The 24,635-nt window shown below is 34.7% G+C and overlaps 1 protein-coding gene across 1 annotated transcript; it reads right to left on the bottom strand.

The window, feature by feature from the left end:
• Positions 1-1,156: 1,156 nt before the first annotated feature.
• Positions 1,157-2,827, bottom strand: LOC149549844 (adenylate-forming reductase 06235-like). Its single transcript, XM_089794385.1, has one exon. The coding sequence runs from the start codon at positions 2,825-2,827 to the stop codon at positions 1,157-1,159; it is 1,671 nt and encodes a 556-aa protein (XP_089650511.1).
• Positions 2,828-24,635: the final 21,808 nt, after the last annotated feature.

The following is a 24,635-nucleotide window of genomic DNA, read 5'->3' as shown; positions in this document are numbered from 1 at the left end:
ACTGAAAAATCTAACATTTTTGGGTCGAAATCCAATGAAAATATTTCTTCTTGCATACAAGTATTTCTTGAAACTTCAAATTAACTAAGTTTTCAAAGCATATACTCTATTTATATATAGTAAAAAAGAATTTTTTTTTCATTAAATTTAGGTATTTTTATGACCATGTTTTATTTTTCAAGAAGCGTCTAGTTTAAATTTTGGAAATAATCTTGTATCAACTTAAAAATCTGTAAAACTATTTGGCATCAACTACATGTGTTGTTAGCTAATTTTTGCCGAAGTGATTTTTGAAACAGTAACATAAGTAAATATTTTAGTGGGACCACACCAAATACTTTTAATATTTGTTTGGTAAGAAAATGATTTTAAACTTGTTAATCTCCATAATTTTAAGGGAAAAGTATTTAGAAAGTAGATTTAGATAACTATAACTCTGTTGTTGTTTCATCTTTGTATTATGAGGGTAAGCATCTTCAATTTCTCCTTTATGTGGCTTTAGAAGACATGCACTCTTGCAATGTCACTTCTTTGATTTTCCTATGACTTTCTCTTACAAATCAAAGACTCCCTAATTGTTGAAGGGGGATTTAAACTTAGTAGCTTATGACAAATCTTTTTCTTTATTTGGATAACCTTTTAAACAAATCTTAATGGTTGCAACTTTTCTTTAATCGTACAATTATTTGGAACCCTAAATTTATCCTTTCTGTAAATCTCAAATTTTGCTTTAAATTCAATCTCCTCCTTTTAAGATTGAGTTTACTTTTATGTTCAATCTTGTTTTCTAGATTATTTTTTAAAGATGACTTAGCTACAATTACTTCTTTTCTTCAACTAAATTTGTATTTTATAATTTTTCTAACTAACTATTCAATCTTTAATGTTCTTTTACTGTTATAAGATCAGTAATCTAAATAAATTTCTTGAATCTACCCTGGATACAAAATGAAAGAAAATAGAAAATAATAACTCAAATAAATTGTTTTATTGATTGAATATATTATAAGAACTTCTTCTTAAAATATAATCAAAAATCAAACAGATGATGAATTTACAATTGCCTTCTTACATAGAAATCTACGTTGAAGATTTCTACAAACTTCTCATGCAAGATTGGCATTTATTGTGTGTACATGTAAAAGAAAGAGTGAACTTAAGAGTCCCAAATTGGCCCAAAAGCTGGAATTCCTGCTTCTTTGCATCCATTCACCACGTCTCTGCTCCCGCTCGGATTGCTCGTCACTATCACCACCTCCGCTCCCCATTTTTTCACTGCCTCCACGGTCATCTCCGGCACGTTTGGACGCCCCGAGAAGGCCGTGTCATGAATTATCAACTTTTCGGGAGGGTAGCTTTTCACCCTCTTCACAATATCGTCACCAAAGTTTTTCTCTATCGCTTTCGCCACCCAAATCACGTAAACCTCCGCTGGAGACGACTGCAGCATGAACGACAGGAACACGCAGATTCCCGATCCCGTCGCCACCACGACAACTTTGTTGTACATGTTTATCAGGTAAGGCAGCCCTGCAAATTTAACACAACGAGTATACAAATATTCCGGCGGATCGGATACCAAGCTCTTGGTAAAGTCTCCCACCGCACCAGCAAGCATCATGTGTTCATCTTTTCCGTCGGAGATTATTCCGAACGCATGCCAGTCTGATAGCGGAGATCTGCTGATGCGCCCGAGAAGCCCGGCTTTTACTCCGCTGGAGAATTTGATCAAACTGGCGTGACCGGATGGAGCCGATACTTGCACTCCAACCTTCCTCACTGACAGCCATGGCAGGACTATGAGAATCGTGATGAGTAAAGTGAACCAGAATTCCTGCTTCTTTGCAACAACTGAACCGCGCAGATTGTAGGATTTGTGAGCGGGGTCGTAAGCTGCAGTGAGTAGGACGAAAACCCAAAGCAAAGCGAGAGCAGTCCACCCGGTAAAACGGTGGAATCCTTCGAAGACGTTGTGATGCAAATGGCGGACAAGAGGGAATGCTGCGAGCGAGCTTATCACCAGAAGCCCCAAAACGGCCCACGCCACACCTCTTATCTCCGGTGAAGTTAACTCGGGATGGCGCAGGGTTTCAACGATGGAATAAGTGAGCCACATGATGGAGGAAACGCCACAGCCGCTGTGGATTCCTCCGACGCACTGAAGGAACGATGTCGTGGCGGTCTTGAGAGAGAGTGGAACCCACGACCTCCCCAGCACCTTCACCGCCAACCAGAACACAAACCTCAGAAAGACCTCGTTCCGGCACAACACCAAGGCCAGGATATTCCCCACTGAAAAGAGAGCAGCTTCTTTCTTAGCGTACGAGAAGTTTCCCGTCGCAGCCAAAATGAGTGCGGTCAAATTGAATGCGAAGGAAAGGAGGAAGAGACGCTTGTAAACAGTAAAGAGTCCCTGGTCCAGCAGTATCACGGACATGCGCGTTTCAGCAGGCTTGGCAGGTTTCTTGGAGGGAACTTTCACAAAAGTGGGCTCTGCCTGTGGAGCAACGTTATCATCTTCTGCAATGTGAGGCAAACTGGGGTGCCTGACTAAATGAAGCTCGGCCAGTTGTTCCTCGTCGTCATCTCCCTCTTCATCATCTTCACCTTCACTGTCGAGATCGCAGAAATGACTGCTGGATCGACGACTCAGTGTCTTTTCAAACTTTGCGGATCCACTGCCGGGAAATATCTTGGACTTAGAACCGCGATTCTTCCAAACATTGAGATCCATGGGTTTATAAAGCAAATGGCGCGCAGGAACGGCGGAATTGCGCATCTCGAATGAGACGCCATGACAGCTCGGGGACTTTCCCAACTCATCCATTGCCCCAGTGAAAGCACAAAAGCAAACAAGGAAGAGAAGAAGGTAAGTAGACTTCTGAAAAGAAAACCAGAAGCCAAGTACTTATTCAAAGACTCTTGAAGCTATGAATCTGCAATTTTAATGGTGATATTTATAAGTAGATGTCGTGAAATGTGAATCCGCGTCAAAGGAGCGGCAGCGAATATTCTGCAGGCCGTTCGCGACCACAATTTCATTTTTTCTTGAATGAACATCAAACCCGACAAACTGATCAACTCTTCAAAGCCACAACGAAATGTTGATCTATGATGACTTCACATTCGTCTGTCATTGCTTGTCTTCTAGTTCTGATTCCGTCATCATGCCGATCAAATAAGTCAAGCATAAAATCACAAAACGGTTCACAGTTGAGTAGGGCGTAAGCTTGACCAGGTTAACGCGTTCCTGCATAAAAAATCAATTATATAGAGTAATACATCCGTTAGCGCCCATGGGAAACACTAGTTAAATTATCAAACAGATATGAAACCAAAGATGTGAAACCAAAGGAGGAGAAACCCAAATATGGGTTCTACTGAGGCCCAATCCATTAATTTATAAGTAAATTCATTTTAAATGTGTTAAATGGGTAGTAGGAGTTGGCTGCAACATTAATGACAGACACTTGAGTTGGACGGTGGAAGATAGCTCGTTGCATATGAAATATGTCTCTCTCTATGATTGTGTTCACATATAGCTGGTATAATTAATCTAATTTGTTCACATTCCTTCATAAATTTATTATCTAATTTTTCAGATATTTCCCTATAATCTAGAAACCATGGGTCTTGGTCTAAAGCTTTGTTAGGTACTCATTTACAATCACTCATCAAATACTCTCATTTATATTGTTTCCCACATCACAATCACTTTGGGTTTTCACAGTTTACCCCTAACCAATGCAATTCTAAAGTAGTTTCAAACTCACCAACAACTCCATTAACATAGACAAGTGGTTATGGCTCACCATAAACCCCAATCACACATGGTTTCAAGATCACCATTAACTTCACACTAAAGTGGTTTTGGATTACCACAAACCAAGGACACATTGTTCACAAACTGTCAAAATGGGGAAACCATCATCACTCTAGGCTTTCTTCCTTTTGTACATGCATCAAATTGATTATTGACTCCATATAAAAAGAAATCCATCTACCGAGATACATGGGTATCCATCCGTTGTATTCACTAGTTCCATAGGAATTATTTCAGATGTACATGCTTCTTTAATACAATAAGCAAAAAACCTTTGGGGTATTGGGCATAGTCGATAATGCACCCCATACATTCACATAGCCCATTACCAAACATTCATGAATTCAATATTCATCATTTGGTTGAGGGATATTACAAGACTGTTTTTGACACTAACACAGGCTTTATAATTAGACAAACTCATTCACAACCAAACCAAAGTACACATCTAAGACAAACCTTATTACAACATGACAACCAACTCACCACCAATCCAAACTATTTTTACTTGATGAAATCACAACTAATTTTTACAACTAATATCTATAATTCAAAATACTTATACATGATCCATTCACAACCTTTAAAAATATGCTACAAACATGACTGACAAGCTTATTTGGAGCTCACCTTTTCCACAACGATTGAACAATGAATTTCATCTCTCCAACAACTTTAACCTCAAATTTGATCTCCAGTTCACTTTGCACTCTTTTTAATCTAAGTATTCTCTCACAAGAATTGTGTATGCACTCTCTGGCACTAATACTTGCACAAAGGTGCTCCACAAACCATTAATTTGAGACTGGCAACTACACAATGCAAATGCTCAAACATTTGATCTCTCTTCATATTTTCTCTTCAAACTATCCATTCTTTACCGATCTCATTTATCCACTTGACATCAACAAAGCCTCAAAAACTTCCCCAACAATTTCTAAAACATCCAAATGCCTAGTACACACTCCAAGCAATGAATGTTGCAGCCAAAGTACCTTCAACACTATTGACGTGTTTGATCCACAATGATATTAGCTTCGACAACCTATAGATTTCTAACAGTAATCTCTATGAGGCAACTTCCTAATAGCACTTCTCTATGTTGTTTAATTCTCCAGCAGTTCACTTAGCAAAATAACATTAATAGTTCCTTATCCAAAGCTCTAATACCAAGTTAAAGATATATAGTACAAAGAGGACAAACTAAAATAGATGAAAAACCCAATTATGGGCTCTTGATATTTGATGACTGAAAAAAAATAGAGATCATATGTGGCACTTCCTACCACCTTCATGGATTTTCTTTCTTCCTCATAACTAATATTGACTCTACTAAAATTCCACATTGAACATTTGTTTCATAGAGGTATCCCTCCATTACATGGGCCTTCTGATAGTTGTGAACAATCAGATTGCATACCTCCAAGCTTTACCAAATCAAATAACTTATTTTTTGACATTTATTCACTTTCAGCAACTTCAACTCATGGTATACTATGGGCAACACACTTTGGTGACACTCAATCTATAATAGATGAACATACAACTCACAATTCACCATACTAGATTTTGTGAACTCTATTAAAATTCAATCTTTCCTATGGCTCTAATACCAGGTTAGAATATCAAACAGAGATGAAACCAACAAGGAGAAACCAAAATATGGGCTCTATTGATCACATGCCCAATCCATTAATTTATAAGAAAATACATATTAAATGTATACAGTAGGAGTTGGCTACAACATTAATGACAAACAATTGAGTTGGACGATGGAAGATAGCTAGTTGCATATGAAACATGTGCTTCTCTATGGTATATGTTGACATATAGTTGGGATAATTAATTTACTTTGTTCACAATGCTTGGGTGGGCATCCTACCTCCTACATTCACATTTTATCAAAATAATTGATTAGAATATAGGACACATTGTCTAATTTTCCTAAGCATTTAAGCATTTATTTACAATGTTATAAAAAGTTGCCAAGTAAATTTTAGTCTTACAATATCAACTAAGAATGTCCCATCAAATTAGCATACTTATTTTTTTTACCAATTTATGTAAAATGTATTCAAAAGTATTAATTTACAAATAATTATTATCTATTGCATCTTAGTGTATAGTAGGTACATTAAAGAGGTTTGGAAGGTGAATTAGGAATTATTATTTTTATTAGTTGAATTTATGCACTAGACGAGTTCAATTGGTGAAACATTTTATTCTATGTCACTTTTCACTTGATTGGAGAAGTCTTTTACTTTATGCCACAATGCTTAATACATTGTTGTGTTTGTCATGAATTATTGTGTACACATTTATGTGTAATTCCTAATTTAAAATATAATCAATAGTAATTTATAATGTTCTAATACTATTTTACTAATAGAGTTAATAATTTTCATTATATAAAAAAAATTAAAAATCATATTATATTAAATATTTTTTATATTAAAAGCAGTCAAAATGGGTGACTGACCCAAAGGGAACATTAACAAAGTGAAAAGATCACTATCAAGAAATTGGCAGCACATTGGCCACAACCACAATCAGCACATTAACCACTCATATTCAATATCAAAAATAATAAACTATGAGATTTCAACATCCTATTATCATAGAATTAGTAGATGATAGTAATAAAATAGTGGAAGTCTAAGCTACCAATATAAAAGTTTAGGGTAAAACAAACAAGCTAAACTAAGAGCAACCATGTTCAAAGTTTTTAAATTTTTCACAAAAGCAACCACGTAGGGTCTACACTTAACCAATATAAAAAGAAACAAAAAATTTAAAGTACAAAATGAGGTTGAACCCTTGTTCTTTCTTCTCCTCCAAGGGGTTTTGTTTTTCTAGAAGCACATATAGCAAATCGTAAACAAGGAACCTGTAAAGTCTATGGACACTATTTGCATCCTCCTCCACTTTATCATCCACCTTCTCCTATTAGAAGAGCTAGAGGTTGGTAGCTGTAGCATGCATAACCTTAATAGAAAATCCCACCATGGTGTTGAACCTAAGGCCCAACTCTATCATTCATTTATTTAGGTTCTCCAGCTCCACCTAGAGATTCTTTAATTCATCTTCAACCTACACAAAAATGGTTTTATCCAAGTTAGGGGTGGGGAGGGGGCATCTAGACTGGGGGTAGGTTGGGGGGTATCTTGGGAGGAGGGGGAACAGGGGGGTGTTCGAGGTTGAATAGGGGTTTCCTCTTTTAGCTTCCTAAGAGGGGAAGTAGCAATCAAGGGGGAATTGTCACTAGTGCCCGAGGCATCCTTGTTGGTACTAAGATCAACTATGCCCATGCTAAAACTAGTCAACAAATGAGACAATCCTTTCTCTTGGGAAGCTTCCTCCATTTTCTGTGGGCTCGTTTCATGTTCCTCATCCTCAATGTAGAGGTACCTCCTAACTTTCTATTTTTTCCTTGCGTTTTTCTTTTTGTATTATATCTAATGTTACATATTGTTATAAGTATGATTACATTATATGTAAGATATTGCTAATTATCAATTATAATAATTATTACATAATAATAATTAATTATAATGATAAGAAGTGTGTTTATTTCATCAATACAAGATGATCAATGTTGAAGTCTTCAAAACTAGTATATCAGTCACCAAAACACTTCAATATTTAAATTTAAATTATTAGTGGTTTAATAAAAAATAAAAAATCAAATCAGTAAAGGCTTAATTTGGTAAAGTTTAAACTAAAGGGTTGTAGAATCAATTATATGACAAAATTCATAGTGTGAAAATGACTCTTTGATAATGAACATTTTCTTATCACGAGTATGATTGATAGTCTCTTTTAAAGATTTAATTTTTTGGCTACCCTACTTTTTCAAAATTTCAACAACTCCTCCATCTATTTAATAACCCCAACTGGTTATAACTTCTTGTCAAACACTTTACAAGCAAGCTTTGATACCACTATAACATCTCTGATGCCACTGTAATGGGCACCCTGGAATGCCCAAGAGCTAACCAATTGCTGAAAATGATTTTAATGTCTTTGCATAGGTTTCAATCCACATAACATGAGCAAGAAGGAATTTATGCAAATTGAAGATTGAACCGCGACTAAAATAATATTAGTTCTCAAAATGATAAAATCAAATACATAACAATGTATTCCAAAGGCCAAACCCCAAGGGAATGATGTCTAGAATGTTACAAGAGAGGATGAATGTCCTCTAATGCCAAGACCAAATCTCTAACTCACACCTCCAAGCTTTTATCAAATGCAATTCACAATCATCTTATGCGAAACAATGAGGCTCCCACCTCTATTTATACTTTCCCTACACCCTTCTAGAAAGAAATAAAATATCAATTAATTGCAAGTACTAGAAGCTTCCCCTTCCAATAATTAATGCACTCTCTAGAAACTCCTCCCTTGCAATACAATAATTAATTGTTCTTCTAGAAAATTAAATTACTAGAGGCTTCCCTCTTTCCAATAATTAATACACACTCTAGAAACTTCTCCTTTGTAATACAATAATTAATTAAATTAATTAAATATAAAGTCACCTTTTAATTTTTAATTTATTTAATGACTTTATAAGAAATTAATTTAATTACTAAAGTGGGGACAGTACAGTCCACCCTCCTTGAGATTGCTTATCCTCAAGCAATTAAGCAACACAATGAACTCCAACCTCCACCTGGATCCCAATTGAAGTAATATGTGATATATTTGTGGACATTAAACCAACTACAAACCAGCATCATTAGGACCAACCACATGTCCTCCAACCTAGCACCAAAAACTTGTGTTGATGATGTAGAAGTTAGAATGTCACCAGAAAGTAATTCCGAAGAAGATCTATGAAAACTCTTCTTTCATGTATCCACCCACATAATATATATTGGATTGGAATCCTAATCATCACCAACATGCATTGAGAAAGATGTAGCTACAAGCAAACCATATGCACTCATGCCAACTATATCAACAATAGGTGTACCCACATCAAAATATATGAACATAGGAACAACACTAACTGCCACAAAAGTAAACTAGACTGAATCTATAGTTGATGAAAACTCATAATCATCAACATGTGTGTCATCATTAGAACACACATCAACAACTGCATGCATACTACTAAACTCCTCATTGGATGGTTCAACTGACACAGAAGTTGTTGTTGATATGACAGTATCCTCGCATTCTCTTAATCCAACTATTTTTCCATCGTCATCCCCTAACAAAGGCTCATATGTGGACTCCTAACTCTACACACATGACCTAATGCCAAATTGTGAATCAATAATAATAGAGCATAAACCCACATCTACTGACTTCGTTGAAACACCCACATTACCAACATCATAGTTGGGTGGCTCTATACATGCCTTAGTCCCATTATTATTGCCCCTACTGTTTTCATTTCCTCCATTTTTGGCATCACTTGGATTAATATTGATGCCTATTTGTCTAGCCATAAGTTGCAACATCATATCCATTCGCTTATTTTGCTCCTGTTGCATACACTGCCCCTCCTCTAATGTACCCAATAACTGTCTGAACATCACATCCTGATCTGGACCGATATACATTTTGTCAAACACTTTTCCTTCTACCTGGCTATCCCAAATTCCCTATAAGACCTCCACAGGATGGCAAGACTTATAGCTCTGATACCACTATAATAACCCCAACTGGTTATAACTTTTTGTCAAACACTTTACAAGCAAGCTCTGATACCATTGCAATGGCTCTGATACCACTGTAATGGGTACCCTGGGAATGCCCAAGAACTAACCAATTACTAAAAATTATTTTAATGTCTTTGCATAGGTTTCAATCCACATAACATGAGCAAGAAGGAATTTATGCAAATTGAAGATTGAACCGCTACTGAAATAATATTGGTTCTCAAAATGATAAAATCAAATACATAGCAATATATTCCAAAGGCCAAACCCCAAGGGAATGATGTCTAGAATGTTACAAGAGAGGATGAACGTCCTCTAATGCCAAGACCAAATCTCTAACTCACACCTCCAAGCTTTTATCAAATGTAATTCGCAATCATCTGATGCTAAACAATGAGGCTCCCACCTTTATTTATACTTTCCCTACACCCTTCTAGAAAGAAATAAAATATTAATTAATTTCAAGTACTAGAAGCTTCCCCTTCCAATAATTAATGTACTCTCTAGAAACTCCGCCCTTGCAATACAATAATTAATTGTGCTTCTAGAAAATTAAATTACTAGAGGCTTCCCCCTTTCCAATAATTAATACACACTCTAGAATCTTCTCCCTTGTAATACAATAATTAATTTAATTAATTAAATATAAAGTCACATTTTAATTTTTAATTTATTTAATGACTTTATAAGAAATTAATTTAATTGCTAAAGTGGGGACATTACAGTTTATGTCATAAGTAAATTTTTACAATTTAACATTTCCCATAATCCAAATAATTTTGAAAGTTCAAAAATATTTCTCCTCATACTCGCTAAGACTTTTATTGATTCTTTATTGCCATTAATCTTCGCTAAGATGATGTGTTAGATCATTATAATCCAAAATAAATAAAGGGTTATCATGCTTAGCCACAAGATACTTATGTTCTCATGGAAAGGGGCATAAAAATGATGATAACAAAATAATTGTTTTACCAATGTGTTCATGAAATTAGTGGCATTCAACGTCAATATCAATGGTTAGCTTCTTAATTTTGTTTACTTTTATTATGTGGTGCATGAAAGTGTGATAAAGAAAAAGTCAGGGAATAAACATTGACTAGGTCAGTATATACCTTTTGCATGGCAAAAAAAATTACTAAATGTTTCACTGAAAAGTTAACACTATGTTTTACTTACAAGGCACCAATAGATATAAGGTTTCCATCATTATAATTTTATAGAAATATACACATTTCTTAGATACCACAAAAAAATAGTATAAAATAGTTAAAATTCTATAAAAGTTACATCAAAATTACAAGGCAAAATTACAATATAGAAAATAGAAATGTAACCATATGTTTCAATTCTTTGATGTTTATATTTATTCCATTGACTAAGATATTTTCTTGTATGAAACCAACTAGCCTATGAGAATAACTTAGCCTAAATTAACAATCTAACTACTATAATTACTTTAATATCAAATATTATCAACAAGTCACTACAATGACTTCATTCTAAAATATGTATTTTCTAAGTATCATATTGATGTTTAACATACTTGATGGTTTATATTTCAGCTGCGCATATTATCCTACTCGATATGTGTGTTTATCTCACACTTACCCTCATGTTATTTCCTATTTCCTATCCCAAAGATGATTTCAAATTTAATAATTAATATGTACATGTTGCATTGAAATATTGTAAAAATAATATCTCATCATAGAGTTTTAGAATGTTTTATAATTTTTGTATGTTGTATCTAGTGCAAAATATTTGATAATTTATTTTCATGAGAGATGAGTTGTTGTATTGTGTTTCATTCATTCTCATTAGAAATGGTATTTTTTATGAACCACTACTCATAAAACATGGATTAATGAGTTTGACTCAAAAATCGTATAGTTGAACTTTTATGTTTTTGTAATAAATATCTGTCACTTATCAATCAACTAGCTTAAGAAATTTTTCAATGAATAATTTATGCAACACAACATGTACAAGAGTTCTACAAATAGAAATTTTAAGTAAAATATTATTGGTCATAAAGAAAACTCGATGGTTAAAGCTTGATGTAACTATAATAATAATAATACTAAAATGAGTGACAACATCATCCTCTTGTACAATGTAACGTAAACTGAAATAGTGTACCAAATCAAACTCGGCATGTTAGTTCTCATCATTTTTCTCCCCATTTTCATCATCACCTTCAATGCCCAAATAATAGAAATGACTCATTGATTTCTTGAACTTTGAGTATGCTTGGCCAAGAAATATATTCGAGTAGGAATGCTTCTTCCAAACATTTATAGTCATCAGCTTATAAAACAAATGATGCACAAGAACTTTAGGGTAATGCATTTCGAATGACAGCTTGGGGACTTTCCCAATCAATTAGGGTCCATTTGGTTCATGGAATTGTAGAATCAAGATTTCTACAAATCTCAATTTAGCCAAATCAAGGTTTTGCAAATCTTCATTTCTATTTTTGGGATTTTACTTGAACTGTTTGTTTCACTTGGAAGATGAGTGGGAAGATACATTTTTATGTGTTTGGTTCCTCAAATTGGAATTCAAATTGAAACACAAAATCATGCAATGGTTTGAACACATAATAATACAATTGTTTGAAAATAGAATTAAAAATCAGATCTGTAACATCTTTTAGATGCAATGATTTAAATGCATAATCTAATCTCTAACATCATTCACATGAAATAGTTTAAATTTAGAATTAGACAGTATATCTCTCTAATAGTTTAAATTACAACACTAAGCACATATGATATCAAAGCAACCTCGTGAAGGGCAATCCTCCCTCTTCTATCTTGAATGACCACCATTTTTCCAATATTTTCTACTATTTCTTCAAATATTTTGAAAGAAATAATTTCAGTTGCACTATCATCAACATCACACATGACAGCCAAATGCAAAATTGTTCTTCCATGATCATCATAGTCACCACCTAGGAGCTTTACTCCCTCACCCAATAAGAGAGATATAATTTCTATGGAACCAACAAGTATAGAGTAGCGTAGGAGTTGTTGCTTATCCACTAATTTGCTAATATAAGCTTTTGGTTCCTTTATCTTTGATAAAAACTTTGTTGTTGACTGATAATCCTTGTAGATGACAAAATATATCTAAAGTTGTGCAATGTCTATTATCGTTTAAAGAAAGTGATTTAGTGACTAGTGGACTTTCTAGTAACACACCTGTAACTTTATCTTTCCCTCCTTCAACTATGTAGTGCAGATTTGTCACCTTATTTCTATCTCGAGCATTCACAGAAGCACCCCAATCAAGAAGTAGTTAACAAATGTGTTTGTTTCCTTTCTCAAAAGCCTCGTGAAGATAAGTCCACCAATATATCATATGACAATGTTGTAGTATAATGCATTCAAATTTTGGTGTTGCAGAAAGACTCCAAAAAATAATCCAATCTAATTTTTTTACACTCCTCGAAAAGTCTAACTAGGTTTTGATTTTCAATTCCTAGTTGATAGTAGGAAGTCTGATAACCTAGATTTGAGGAAAAATTAGAATTCTGATAAATTGTAATTCTATTTTGCCAATTTTGAAACACGCACAAAATTTGTCAAATCCAGATTATAAAAAAGCCAATTGTCATCATCTTCCACAAACCAAACGGACCCTTAGGTATGAAAATAAAGTAGGTAGACTATCATGCATCTACCAATTTTATGATGATATTCATACATTCATCTCATGACCATCATAGAAAATAATCATATTTTCTTAAACTAGAGAAAATCAATTTCAAACATATAATAGCCTAGAATATTTCTTTGTGATGCTTGTCATTTGCTTCTCATTCTATGATCTTGTAGACTTAAAGTAAGTAGGCATAATATTGATTAGATTAGTGTGTTCCTCAAAACAAAATCACATGGAACATTCTACTCACACTACCTAGGTTGCTAGATCCACATTTGACCAAAATAAATGATTAGAATTAAAGCCAGATTTTCTAGGATTTTCTACCATTTAAATACAATGTTGTAAAAGTCTCCCTCAAAGTCTAAAGTATTGTTATCATCAAGAATATTTTTTCTAGCAAAGTCTATGTTGTAAGTTCTATAACACCAAAAAATAAGAAATAAGTTCTAGTAGCTACTCATAATAATCATGGTAATAATACAATTAATCAAAGGTAAAGTGGAAATATAAGATGATAGAGAGGAAGATAGGTAGGCTACTGCGAAATACACCATGGACCAAAATAAATTGTGAGTAGGTAGAATTTAATGGGAATAACTGGTTTAGAAGGAAATAATATTTATAAATAAAAAATTATTATATAGATCACATATATGATTGTTTGTCTTTGTAATTATGAATTTTATTTATTTTTAATATGGGTTGAATCTTGTAATTTGAGACTTTATATAAAATAATTGAAAATATTCATTATTAAATCTATGAGTGTAATTGTATAATACATTAGATTAGAACTATAGAGTCAAAGATTAGATAAACATTATAAAGAAATTGATCCAAAGCCATCAGATTAACCCATACTCATACCAATTTCTAGGCTTAGATATTTTAAGAATAGTGTTCATCACAAGGTTACCATTTTTCCTAAATAAAGAAAAATTGGTTCAATAAGATACCAACAAGAACCAAGCCCTCTTCTTTGGGATTAATATCTAAAATTAGTAGATCTAGTTATTATTGTTTATCATTCATACTTATGATTTACTTTAGATTAGTTGGTGTTGAGTTGGTTGTACTTATTTGATTAACCTTGATTGAAATATAGGAAAATTTTGCATTTTCTTTATATTATTGGTGAAGGCTTTGGGTCCTAAATAGCCTCCTAGGGTTTAGCTTTATAGTTTATAAATTGATGATTTGTAGGGTTCTATACCTATTATTCATTTGTAGTTATATTAATAGTTTTTATTTCTACCTAGGGTTTGTATTTATATCTATTATAATTTCATTTGTTACAATTTCTTTCTAGAGTTTTTGCCTAATTAGTACTTGTGGGTAGGCGAAGTACTATTGTATCACTTTTTGAATAACTCTTTTTAACTAGTGATTAAAATTATACATATCAAACAATTAAAATTGTCACTGGATCAAAGACATGTTGATCTCGTAGTTCATCTTTCCTTCCACACGAGCACGCTTTGAGGCCTAGCAAGTGGAACCCAGCTTCGCCCTTGCTGGTTTAGGCAGGAGTTTCCTATGCAGCATAGGTCTACCGTCTTCTCCAGTGTGAGTTGTGGAACGACGAGGTGTGGTCTTCCAAATTCTCCTTCCCTTGTTATCGGAAACTCCCTTGAACCTGTCATGTTTGAGAATGAAGCTTTGAATCTTATTTAAAGCCTCCTAGATCTTCAGACTCATGACCACCGGTGGAGTCAAAGACATTCAAATGATCAGGGGTTGGATTGGTGTATGTCCAGCGCCCACCAACCATCATGGCTCCTTCTTCATGTCGATTCTAACCCCAAGAACAGCTCGAGCGACAATATCTTCAAGGCCTCCAGACCATTGCGGTTTCAGACAAGCAACTGCAACTTTTTTCACCTCCTCCTTACCCTTCCCAACCAACAGACCCATAGCCAAGAAAAGTAAAGCTACTTCAGCATTGAATCATGGTCTCCAGCGCGCCCAAGTATTCTGGACCAAACATCAATCGCATAGACTCCATAAACTCTTCATCCTTGAAGGTGAACACATTGCCAAGGCACCTGCACTAGATTTGTCAATCAAAGCCAGGGATTTTTTCCACTATCTTTAGGCAAAAACTGGCTTCCATGACGTACCCTGACTAATAAAAAATGCTTCACTATTGAATTGGGGCCAACTAAACTTAAAGGCACTTCAGAATGTTTGAGAAGCGCCAACTGCAATGCCAAGGAGTCATTTGCACTTAAGCATGTGATAGGGTTGAATCATTGAGTTGTATGCTTATATCCAAATTGGCCCCCAATTGGCTTTTAAATGAAGCAATCATCGTCATTCACATTAATCATTGATTCTCAAAAAATTGAGAAGGACACTCCAAATGGGATGTGATCCCTCTAAATCTTCATAAAGCTCCGAACTATTTTTGCAAGCCCCAATCTTCAAAAATTTAACAGAAATTCTATATTTTCTTTCCTAAGAACGTGTGTAATTTTGAAGTCTTCAAAACCTTCTAATAGACTTCGAATATGTTTAATGTTCTTATCAAGGTGTCATGCCTCTAACTCCTCTTTCACAATTCCACGGACAATCACCTGTGAATCGCCTTCAAGGTGGATCTTTTGGGCCCCAACCTTCAAACCGAGCAAGGTAGACTCGATTGTCGCCATACACACAGCCTGATTGTTAGTTCCATTTGCTATTCGTTTTGCTGACAAAGTCATAATGCCACCATCTTCACTTCGAGTCACTTCCTTCACACCTGAAATGCCAGGTTTCCCTTCGATGTCTCATCAAAATTGATTTTTATCCATCCCTTATTATGTGGCTTCAAAAAATTCTTTCCTCCTGGATTTGCAGGGATTAGCCCCCCATTCCCATTCACAGGTTATTGTCATTATTTTTGTATTTCTTAAACAGTTTATGTTTTCTATCACAAAGTTGATAAATTTGAAGTTTATCATATTTATAAATTATTTATTTGTCACTTGATTGCCTAAATCATTTAAATCCTTATTGTGGATATTTTTATAATTCCTTCCATATTACATAATTTTTGGCAATTATATATATATATATATATATAATTAAAATTTTAAAAAAAATTTAAAAATTTTTTAATCATTGAAAAGATTAATTTTTTTAATTTTAAAGTTGTGTAGAATATATTTTTTGAAAAAATCTAATTTAAATGAAAATATTATAAATATATATTATAATATAAGGGTATGTACATGATCATGGTCAACCAAATTATGGTATTAAGTAGCAATGAAAAATAAACAAATCAGGGTTATGTCAACTTGACGCATTATTTTAAAGTAGTTATGAACTTTATATTAAAAAGTTGTCAGAAAAGAATTTGTAGGAGATTGAATGTATTCTATAAACTACTAGACCTTATCTAGAAAAAAAAATCATTTGATTGGTCAAATTTTAGATTTTAATGCAGTGGTATAAAAATTTCAAGGCAAAAATAAAAAGTAGGTGTATGTCTAACCACCTTAATCAAAATTAAATGATAATATTTTTTAATATAATTCTAAATATAAGAAGTAGACTTATGCCCATATGTGATGTATATTTTTGGGTATTTCAATTCCAAATAAATAATTAATTAAGAATTTTCTACTATAACATTTTCATAATCAAATATAAAACTGTCGTGTCTAACAACCTTAACTAATTGAAAAATTTACATAATTAAAATTTTTTCTTTTTTTCTTATAATAGAAAAAGCATAGAATGTGACGCAACTTTTAGATTTCAAAAATGTTATACAATTTGAAAGTTATAGTTGTATTTCAAACAATATGTCAATCAACACTTTATAGGCATCTTCATTAGAAATTAACTAATAAATATTTATCAAACTCATAATTTGATAGCAATTATATCGATGAAATCTTGAGAGCGTTCTCAAGAAACCCTTTTCATTTCATTGATTTCGAATGAAAAATGAGTCATCAGATGGTTAATCAAAGTCCAGATGTCAAATAAACATGCCTCAAACACATTTTTTGAGTTGACCAAATAGGCTTGGTAAATACCAAGCCTAATTGGGTACTTGAAACAAGATCGGGTACCGATATGGTTTCAAGTACCCAAAAACTAGCAGCAAATTGCAAAATTTCAAATTTGAGATATTGGGGACCACATTGTTTTACATTTCAAATGGGGACCACATTATTTTACATTTTTTTCTATTAGATATAAGTAAAAGTCACTAACAAGTCATATCATCACAGTTCAATAGAGTCTAAGAGCATAGTCAGCAAGTTTACGATCTATGGTTTGTATAATTCAGCATTAAAATATCTAACCAATCAAAATAATATGAGAAATATTTCAAAAAAAAGACAGGGAAGTAACAACTATCAATAGAAATCTTAATTCCTCATCCAATTTGTCCATGGAAAAGGTCCCTCAGTCCATCTGAGCATCATGGCTCTATCTATGATCACAATGTTTGGTCTCCCATAAGTTGCTACCATGGAAGTGCCAGGGCATGAGGGATAGCACTTATCATAATACATGGGGTTCTCCCTTCATTAAATTCATTAACATTTTCTTTAAACACAATTAGATTTCTCATGCCACTGTTGTTAGCTAGATGATTGACAAATCTTCCCAACTTAGTCCTATTGGTATTGGTCATGCCAACATTAGAGTTGGTGCTTGCTTCATTCCCTATTTCAATCTACCTATTCAGGACCTCAAGTTCCTTTCTCAACTTGATTTTCTCTAACATTTCTTTAAGGGTACTCTCGAATATGATTTTTTCTTTGATTTTTTCTTTCACTTCAAATTGGATGTTCTCATCCTTAAGCACCTTAGAGAAACCACTAGTGATCCTTAATGTAGGTATCTCCTTCACTTTATAGTTAGTAGTAATCCACATACAAATTTTGTGAATAATGAGTCTCCACAAAGACTCAATAAGGATTCTAATGGAGTATCTTTAAATACATCGTCATTCCTAATTAACCAAATAGACCAAAGCAAGTAAGAAGAAAAAATATCCCATGATCTATTAAGATGCTTAAGGAGACTAGGGGTAAATCTAGTAATAGCATAGAAAGTGAGGATGCCAATGTTAAAATAGATGCCAAACTAGTTCCAAACCCCTTTGTAAAAGTCACATTCAAATAGTAGGTGGGACATAGTTTCAGGCTTCAAACAAAAGGTACAAGGGAAAGGATCACCATTAACATTGTTCAAGGGTAATCGATGAAGCATAGCTTTCCAAATAAAGCATTAGATTTTAGGTTCAACATTTTGATGACAAATAAAGGAAAGTTGCTTGGACCAGCATTTAGGCTCTAAGTTACATGACCACTTAGTGTTGAGGTATTCAAAGACATCATTGTTATCAAACAAAAACTTATATAGGTATTCAGCCTTGGTGGAGAAGAGATGAGAGTCATCTGGCCAAGTAAGGAGAGGATGCCTATATATCTCATCTCGACACTTTTGGGGAAGTTTGGCACTCAGCCAAGCACTTTTGAGAACAACAAAAGTTCTTTTCTATGAAAGGGGAAGGTTGAATCTTGAAGCAAGGTCATCCCAAGTGAAAATTTTGTCTCCTTCAATGAGATCATTGAATGTATGGATCCCTACCTTTTTCCATGCTCTGGCTAAGCATCCTTGTAGGAGTGTTAAAGGTTTTCCTTTTCTTTCAAGGTTCCACCAAGGGGACTTCTCCCCACAAATGTTGGCATGTTTCTCTATTATCTCAGCCCCTATTACCTAGTGTCTTACATTTTCCTGTGCCTTCTAGATAGCTTTAAAAACCATAGATCCATCCACCTTGATCTTCCATCTACCTGAGAGAAGGTCATGGATATGTACAAACCCTTCCAAGATTTTCCAAAATAAGGAACACCCTGAGCAATGTTGTGCCTAATCAGTACCTTTTAAGGTTTAATTCCTTTTATGGATTTGGCTATCCATTTGGTAGCAAGAGCTATGTCTTCTAACCTTAGATCCTTCAGTCACAATTCTCCTACTTCCTGTAAAGAAACTTGGCAATAAAGAATATAACCGTTTCCACATAACCCATAATAGATTTGAAATAAATACGGAATTAAAATCCACATGTAAGAGAATAGACAACATACCCACAAAATTGTGACACAAGATATACCCTGGGAAACCCTCATTGAGGGAAAAAAACCCAGCCTCCAAAAGCATCCATCACCATGTATTATTCAGCAAAAATACCATTGCCATACAACCATGGAAGCCTTCATGGCCATAGCCACAACAGAGCAAACTATGTGAACAAGCATGAATCCACACATCCCATGCCATGCTTTCAACCTTCACAAATGCTCCCTTGGCTAACCTGTCAAGCCTTGTCCCGCTTGACTCTTGCCTTTTGTCTTCTCCTTGTCACTCTCTCTCTACAACAACTACCCTTGTGGCTTCTTATATAGTAGCAAGTCCCACAAAACCACTAAGTGGTATTACATAAACCATGTGCTAAAACCATGTGCTACCTAACCCACTGACCCCACATTTAATATTGGGCTTTTAATTCTTTTCCCCAATATTAAATAATTACATAAAATATTATCACAATGTTACAATACAACTCATCAAGAATATTCCATGGGAATCTTTACATGTTGCAAGTCTATCTAGGCACAACATTACATAATAAAATAAAATAATAAAATAACAATATTATGCAATGTGTGCAACACCCATTATCTCAACAATCTCCCACTTTTTGTATACATTGCATAGGGTCAATCCATAGCCACATAAATGAACAAGGGAACAATCCCTCCCAGCACATCCACCATCATGGATCAAAATACACCAAGTGCTCCATCCTAGTACCCGCAACAAAATCAAAGTATCTAGCATCTCGAACATGAATGATCTCACCTCCTATTATGCCACTACCACTAGACATACATAGAAAACATCCAAAGAGAAAGCCACCCAACCTGTCGCATTAGAAGATCATAAAATCTTGTACCAACTAAAATTTCAAGCACAAAAAACCTGATCCAAAGGTAATCACATGTATCCGTAGTTGTCAAAATATCCATAGCTGAAATAGCACCCACAGCAAAGTGCCAAACCCATCCAACTATCCATACCTCAAAGGTATAACAAGTGAATCTCATATCACCGACATATCCAATCTATAACCTGCAATCACAAGCCTCAAGAGCAATACCTGCCACATATATACCAAGAAGCTCCCACTGCAAAAGATAATGTCAAATCTATAACCAATCCACTCAACACATCTCAAAGAAGTGAATCCATGTAGTATCAAGGATATCCACAATACATAAACTGATATCCTGCAAGAACAATTCTCATAACAAGTCTCCAATAGTCTCTCAAATTCTCCACAACCAACAAAGGAAAGAGATAAAGAAATAACCATGTCATCTCTCACATGACATACATAAGCACAAACCAGTGATGACAATCTCTAACCAATCTCAAATCCATAGGCAAAATAGAACATCCAGGAAGATAACCAAGACCAGAGAAACTATGCAAATCATAACCTGTATCATGTCCTTCTACACACACCTCTAGATGTAAACTATGCAAGTATGATCTCCTCCATAAAACCCCAACAAGAAGGCTCAACAACACCCAAACCATACCACATAACTAATCATGGATGTAAGCCTCTCACAAGAAGATCAAACTCAATAAAACCATTCCTAAACCAAGGAATAACCATTCCTAATCCAAGGAAAATGCCCAATATAAAACCATCTCCCAAACTCAACCAGCATAACAATGTATGTACATGGAGATAACCAATGCTAAACCATCTCTCAAATGAACCCTCCAGAACTAACTCATTTACCATAGCTCAAGATCCATATCCATGAAAGACAAGCATAAATATAATGCAACTAAGAGTAAAAAATGGGCTATACCTCTCAAGTAGCAAACCGCCGAGTAGACCACGAGTGGGGAATGAGAATGCTCATCAAGATACCCAAGTCTCCAACCAAGACTCATCTAAGAACAATCTCCTCTCAAGTCCATATCAGGTGACTGCCCCTCGAACTTCCTACTGAAACCATCAACCGTCCCAACAAATACTTCTCTAATCCAAGAGAAATCAGCATCACCACCGTCTCTAAGTATCCATGAGCATTTGTAACCAATCAATCCATGCCAACTCCAAATGCAACATAGCAATATCATGAAGTATCCAGCTTATGATCAGCGTACTCAATACCAAGAAACTAAACCAAGATCAATGTCAAAGTTCCAACCATGGCCTCAGGAACATAAACATGACAACATGATCTTACCATCTCAACTAAAGAGATAACATGCTCCACATGAACATACTATAACATGTCACAACTCTAAATGTGTATCAAGAGTATACCATGACATAATAATGAAACCATCCTCATACCAAGGATAACATGCCAAATAAAAGCATAAACCACACCTTTGCCAAGAACCCTGTGAGTCCTCAAGATGCAACCATCTCCATACACCATGAAGAAAACCATCTCCACATACCAGGAAGAACCATCTCCACACACCATGAAGATAACCAAGAACTCCATGAGTCCTCAAGATCTAACCATCTTCAAATACCATGAAGATAACAAGTGCACCATGCAAATGTCAAAGACGCTTCTGCAACAACAGGATCTAAGACAAACCTCCAACATCTGCAAACACTCAATAAATATATCAATGCCAACAACTCCCACTCAATCGTGGTACCAAGTCACCTATGGCATCGTAGAATCCATCCTCTCCAAATCAAGAAGATATAAACCAAACTAGGAACTAATCATGCACTGTCACCCCATCACTGTCACAAGCTCCCACTAAACCGCGTATCGAAGCTATCCATGACATATGATGAAAAATAACCATCCTCTAACCATGAGAATCAACCAAAGCATCAAACCATCAAAGAACTCAAAGTGCACATCATGAGCTCCTCAAAAGAAATCAAATAACCATGATCCTCAACCAAGAAGATATACCACCATAACCAAATCAGAAAATCCAAGCTAATGAACATGAAGGATGTACCTATATAACCAATCATGTCATGCCAAAATCCATGGCACCATGATCACATCCATGAACCGAGCATCTGGCTCTCAAAGTGTCCAACCTGTCAGCATAGTCAACCACAATCCTTTGCCATGATTGTACCTGGTAACAACATCTCATCCCTTCTACATGAAGAAAATAGTAAATCCTAAAATCATGTGACTTAGGGCATAGACAACCCAAATCCAAGCCACCAATCTGAATATACATCAATAATGAAAGATCAATGGGCAAAGACAACCCATAACCAAGCTATAAATGCAACTTGTAAGTATAGACCGCTTACAACACTGCACAACTTGTAGATCCAACAAGTCATCATGCATATCCAAACCAAACACTGATAACCATATCATCATGAAACCAATCTGAATATGAATTGAGTATACAATGACATCAAATCTTAAATCTCCAATGCCATAAACTCACAATGTTACCATAGTCAAAATATATCTATAAACTGTTTAGATCAATATATCACCAAATAAATCATGCCAAACCTGCACCAAATCTGAACCAATGTGTAGAGCTCTCCAAGAGCTTTCCGTTGACTACTCGAAGTCCAAAATTTGACTCTGTATGCCCAAGTTATGCCCTAATCCGTGCTCAAAATAAATAACATCTGACTTTAGGGCTCTGAAAACCTGACAAAAATTTAAAATCACAGAACCAAACCTACACCATGTTGTAGTGCTCTGAATTAACTTTCCAACGTCTATAAGAACTCTAAAATTTGATATTCTGAGAGAAAGTTATGGTCGTTTTACTAAGACAATCTTTTTACCATTTTCAGTACGATTTTTCTTTTTTAATTTTTTTCAGTAACAAAAATTCCGACGGGATTAAATTTGATGGCCATCATGAGCTAAAACCAAAAAATTCTTTCATTTCCTCTTAACATGGCCAAACTAGGGCATATTATATATCAAATTTTATGGAAATGTCGACCCGGATCCAATGGTGAGGTCTGTTTTTACCCAGGAGGTCATTTTTGCAAGCTACCCCCCAAAACCCTCATTTAAATGAAACATCCGAAAAAATCTTTTTCTCCAACAATTTCACATGCCCAAAATATTTTAACATCCCATCATAACAGCAAATCCAAAAACCCTTAGATCTGCAATAAATCATTCATATATCTTGTCATTTTCTTTTATCCTCTCATGCATTCCCATGGATTCAATCTAAGGTTACAATAATAAAAACTAGGCTCTGATACCACTTGTAAGGAAATTTGGCAATAAAGAATATAACCGTTTCCACATAACCCATAATAGATCTAAAATAAATACGAAATTAAAATCCACATGTAAGAGAATAGACAACATACCCACAAAATTGTGACACAAGATATACCTTGGGAAACCCTCATTGAGGAAAAAAACCCAGCCTCCAAAAGCATCCATCACCATGTATTATTCAGCAAAAATACCATTGCCATACAACCATGGAAGCCTTCATGGCCATAGCCACAACCGAGCAAACTATGTGAACAAGCATGAATCCACAAATCCCATGCCATGCTTTCAACCTTCACAAATGCTCCCTTGGCTAACTTGTCAAGCCTTGTCTCGCTTGACTCTTGCCTTTTGTCTTCTCTTTGTCACTCTCTCTCTACAACAACTACCCTTGTGGCTGCTTATATAGTAGCAAGTCCCGCAAAACCACTAAGTGGTATTACATAAACCATGTGCTACCTAACCCACTGACCCCACATTTAATATTGGGCTTTTAATTCTTTTTCCCAATATTAAATAATTACATAAAATATTATCACAATGTTACAATACAACTCATCAAGAATATTCCATGAAAATCTTTACATGTTGCACGTCCATCTAGGTACAACATTACATAATAAAATAAAATAATAAAATAACAATATTATGCAATGTGTGCAACACCCATTATATCAACACTTCCTTCATCATAGAGCACCAACTCCACTTAACAATGTGTCTCTTCATGTTCCCTTTTCCATCTGACCATAAGAAGTTCCTTAATCACTTTCTGAATATAGTTAATCTAGTTTTGATTAAAGAGCCATACAGAAGAATAATATGTTGTGTATGTTGATTGTTACACTTATATATTTTTTCAGCCTTAACGTCAAACATTTAAGTCATGGGAGTGCCCAAGTTGAGGTTGAAGTTGAACCTTCAGGTCAGTTCAACTTCAAGTTCAATGATTTTATAATATACTTTCGAGTGTCGAAGTCGAAGTTGAATCTTCTAGCCAGTTCAAGTTCAACTTCAAATTTTGTCATTAGCACAAAATGTTAAAATCAGGCCAGTCATTCTCTTATTCATCAGCATTCTTACTCACATATGGGGAGGTTGAAGTTGAAGTTGAAGTTTCGTGTCAGTTCAACTTCAACTTCAAGTTCATGTTGGAGTTGGTGCAAA

This window comes from Cupressus sempervirens, chromosome 7 (genome assembly GCF_028749045.1).
Source record: "Cupressus sempervirens isolate cs-2001-9-10 chromosome 7, ASM2874904v1, whole genome shotgun sequence".
Taxonomy (NCBI): domain Eukaryota; kingdom Viridiplantae; phylum Streptophyta; class Pinopsida; order Cupressales; family Cupressaceae; genus Cupressus; species Cupressus sempervirens.
This window is presented reverse-complemented; position numbering and strand designations above follow the sequence as displayed.

What these genes read in the sequence shown, in the direction of transcription:
- LOC149549844 (XM_089794385.1), bottom strand. Translation starts at nt 2,827, where the DNA reads ATGGATGAGTTGGGAAAGTCCCCGAGCTGTCATGGCGTCTCATTCGAG.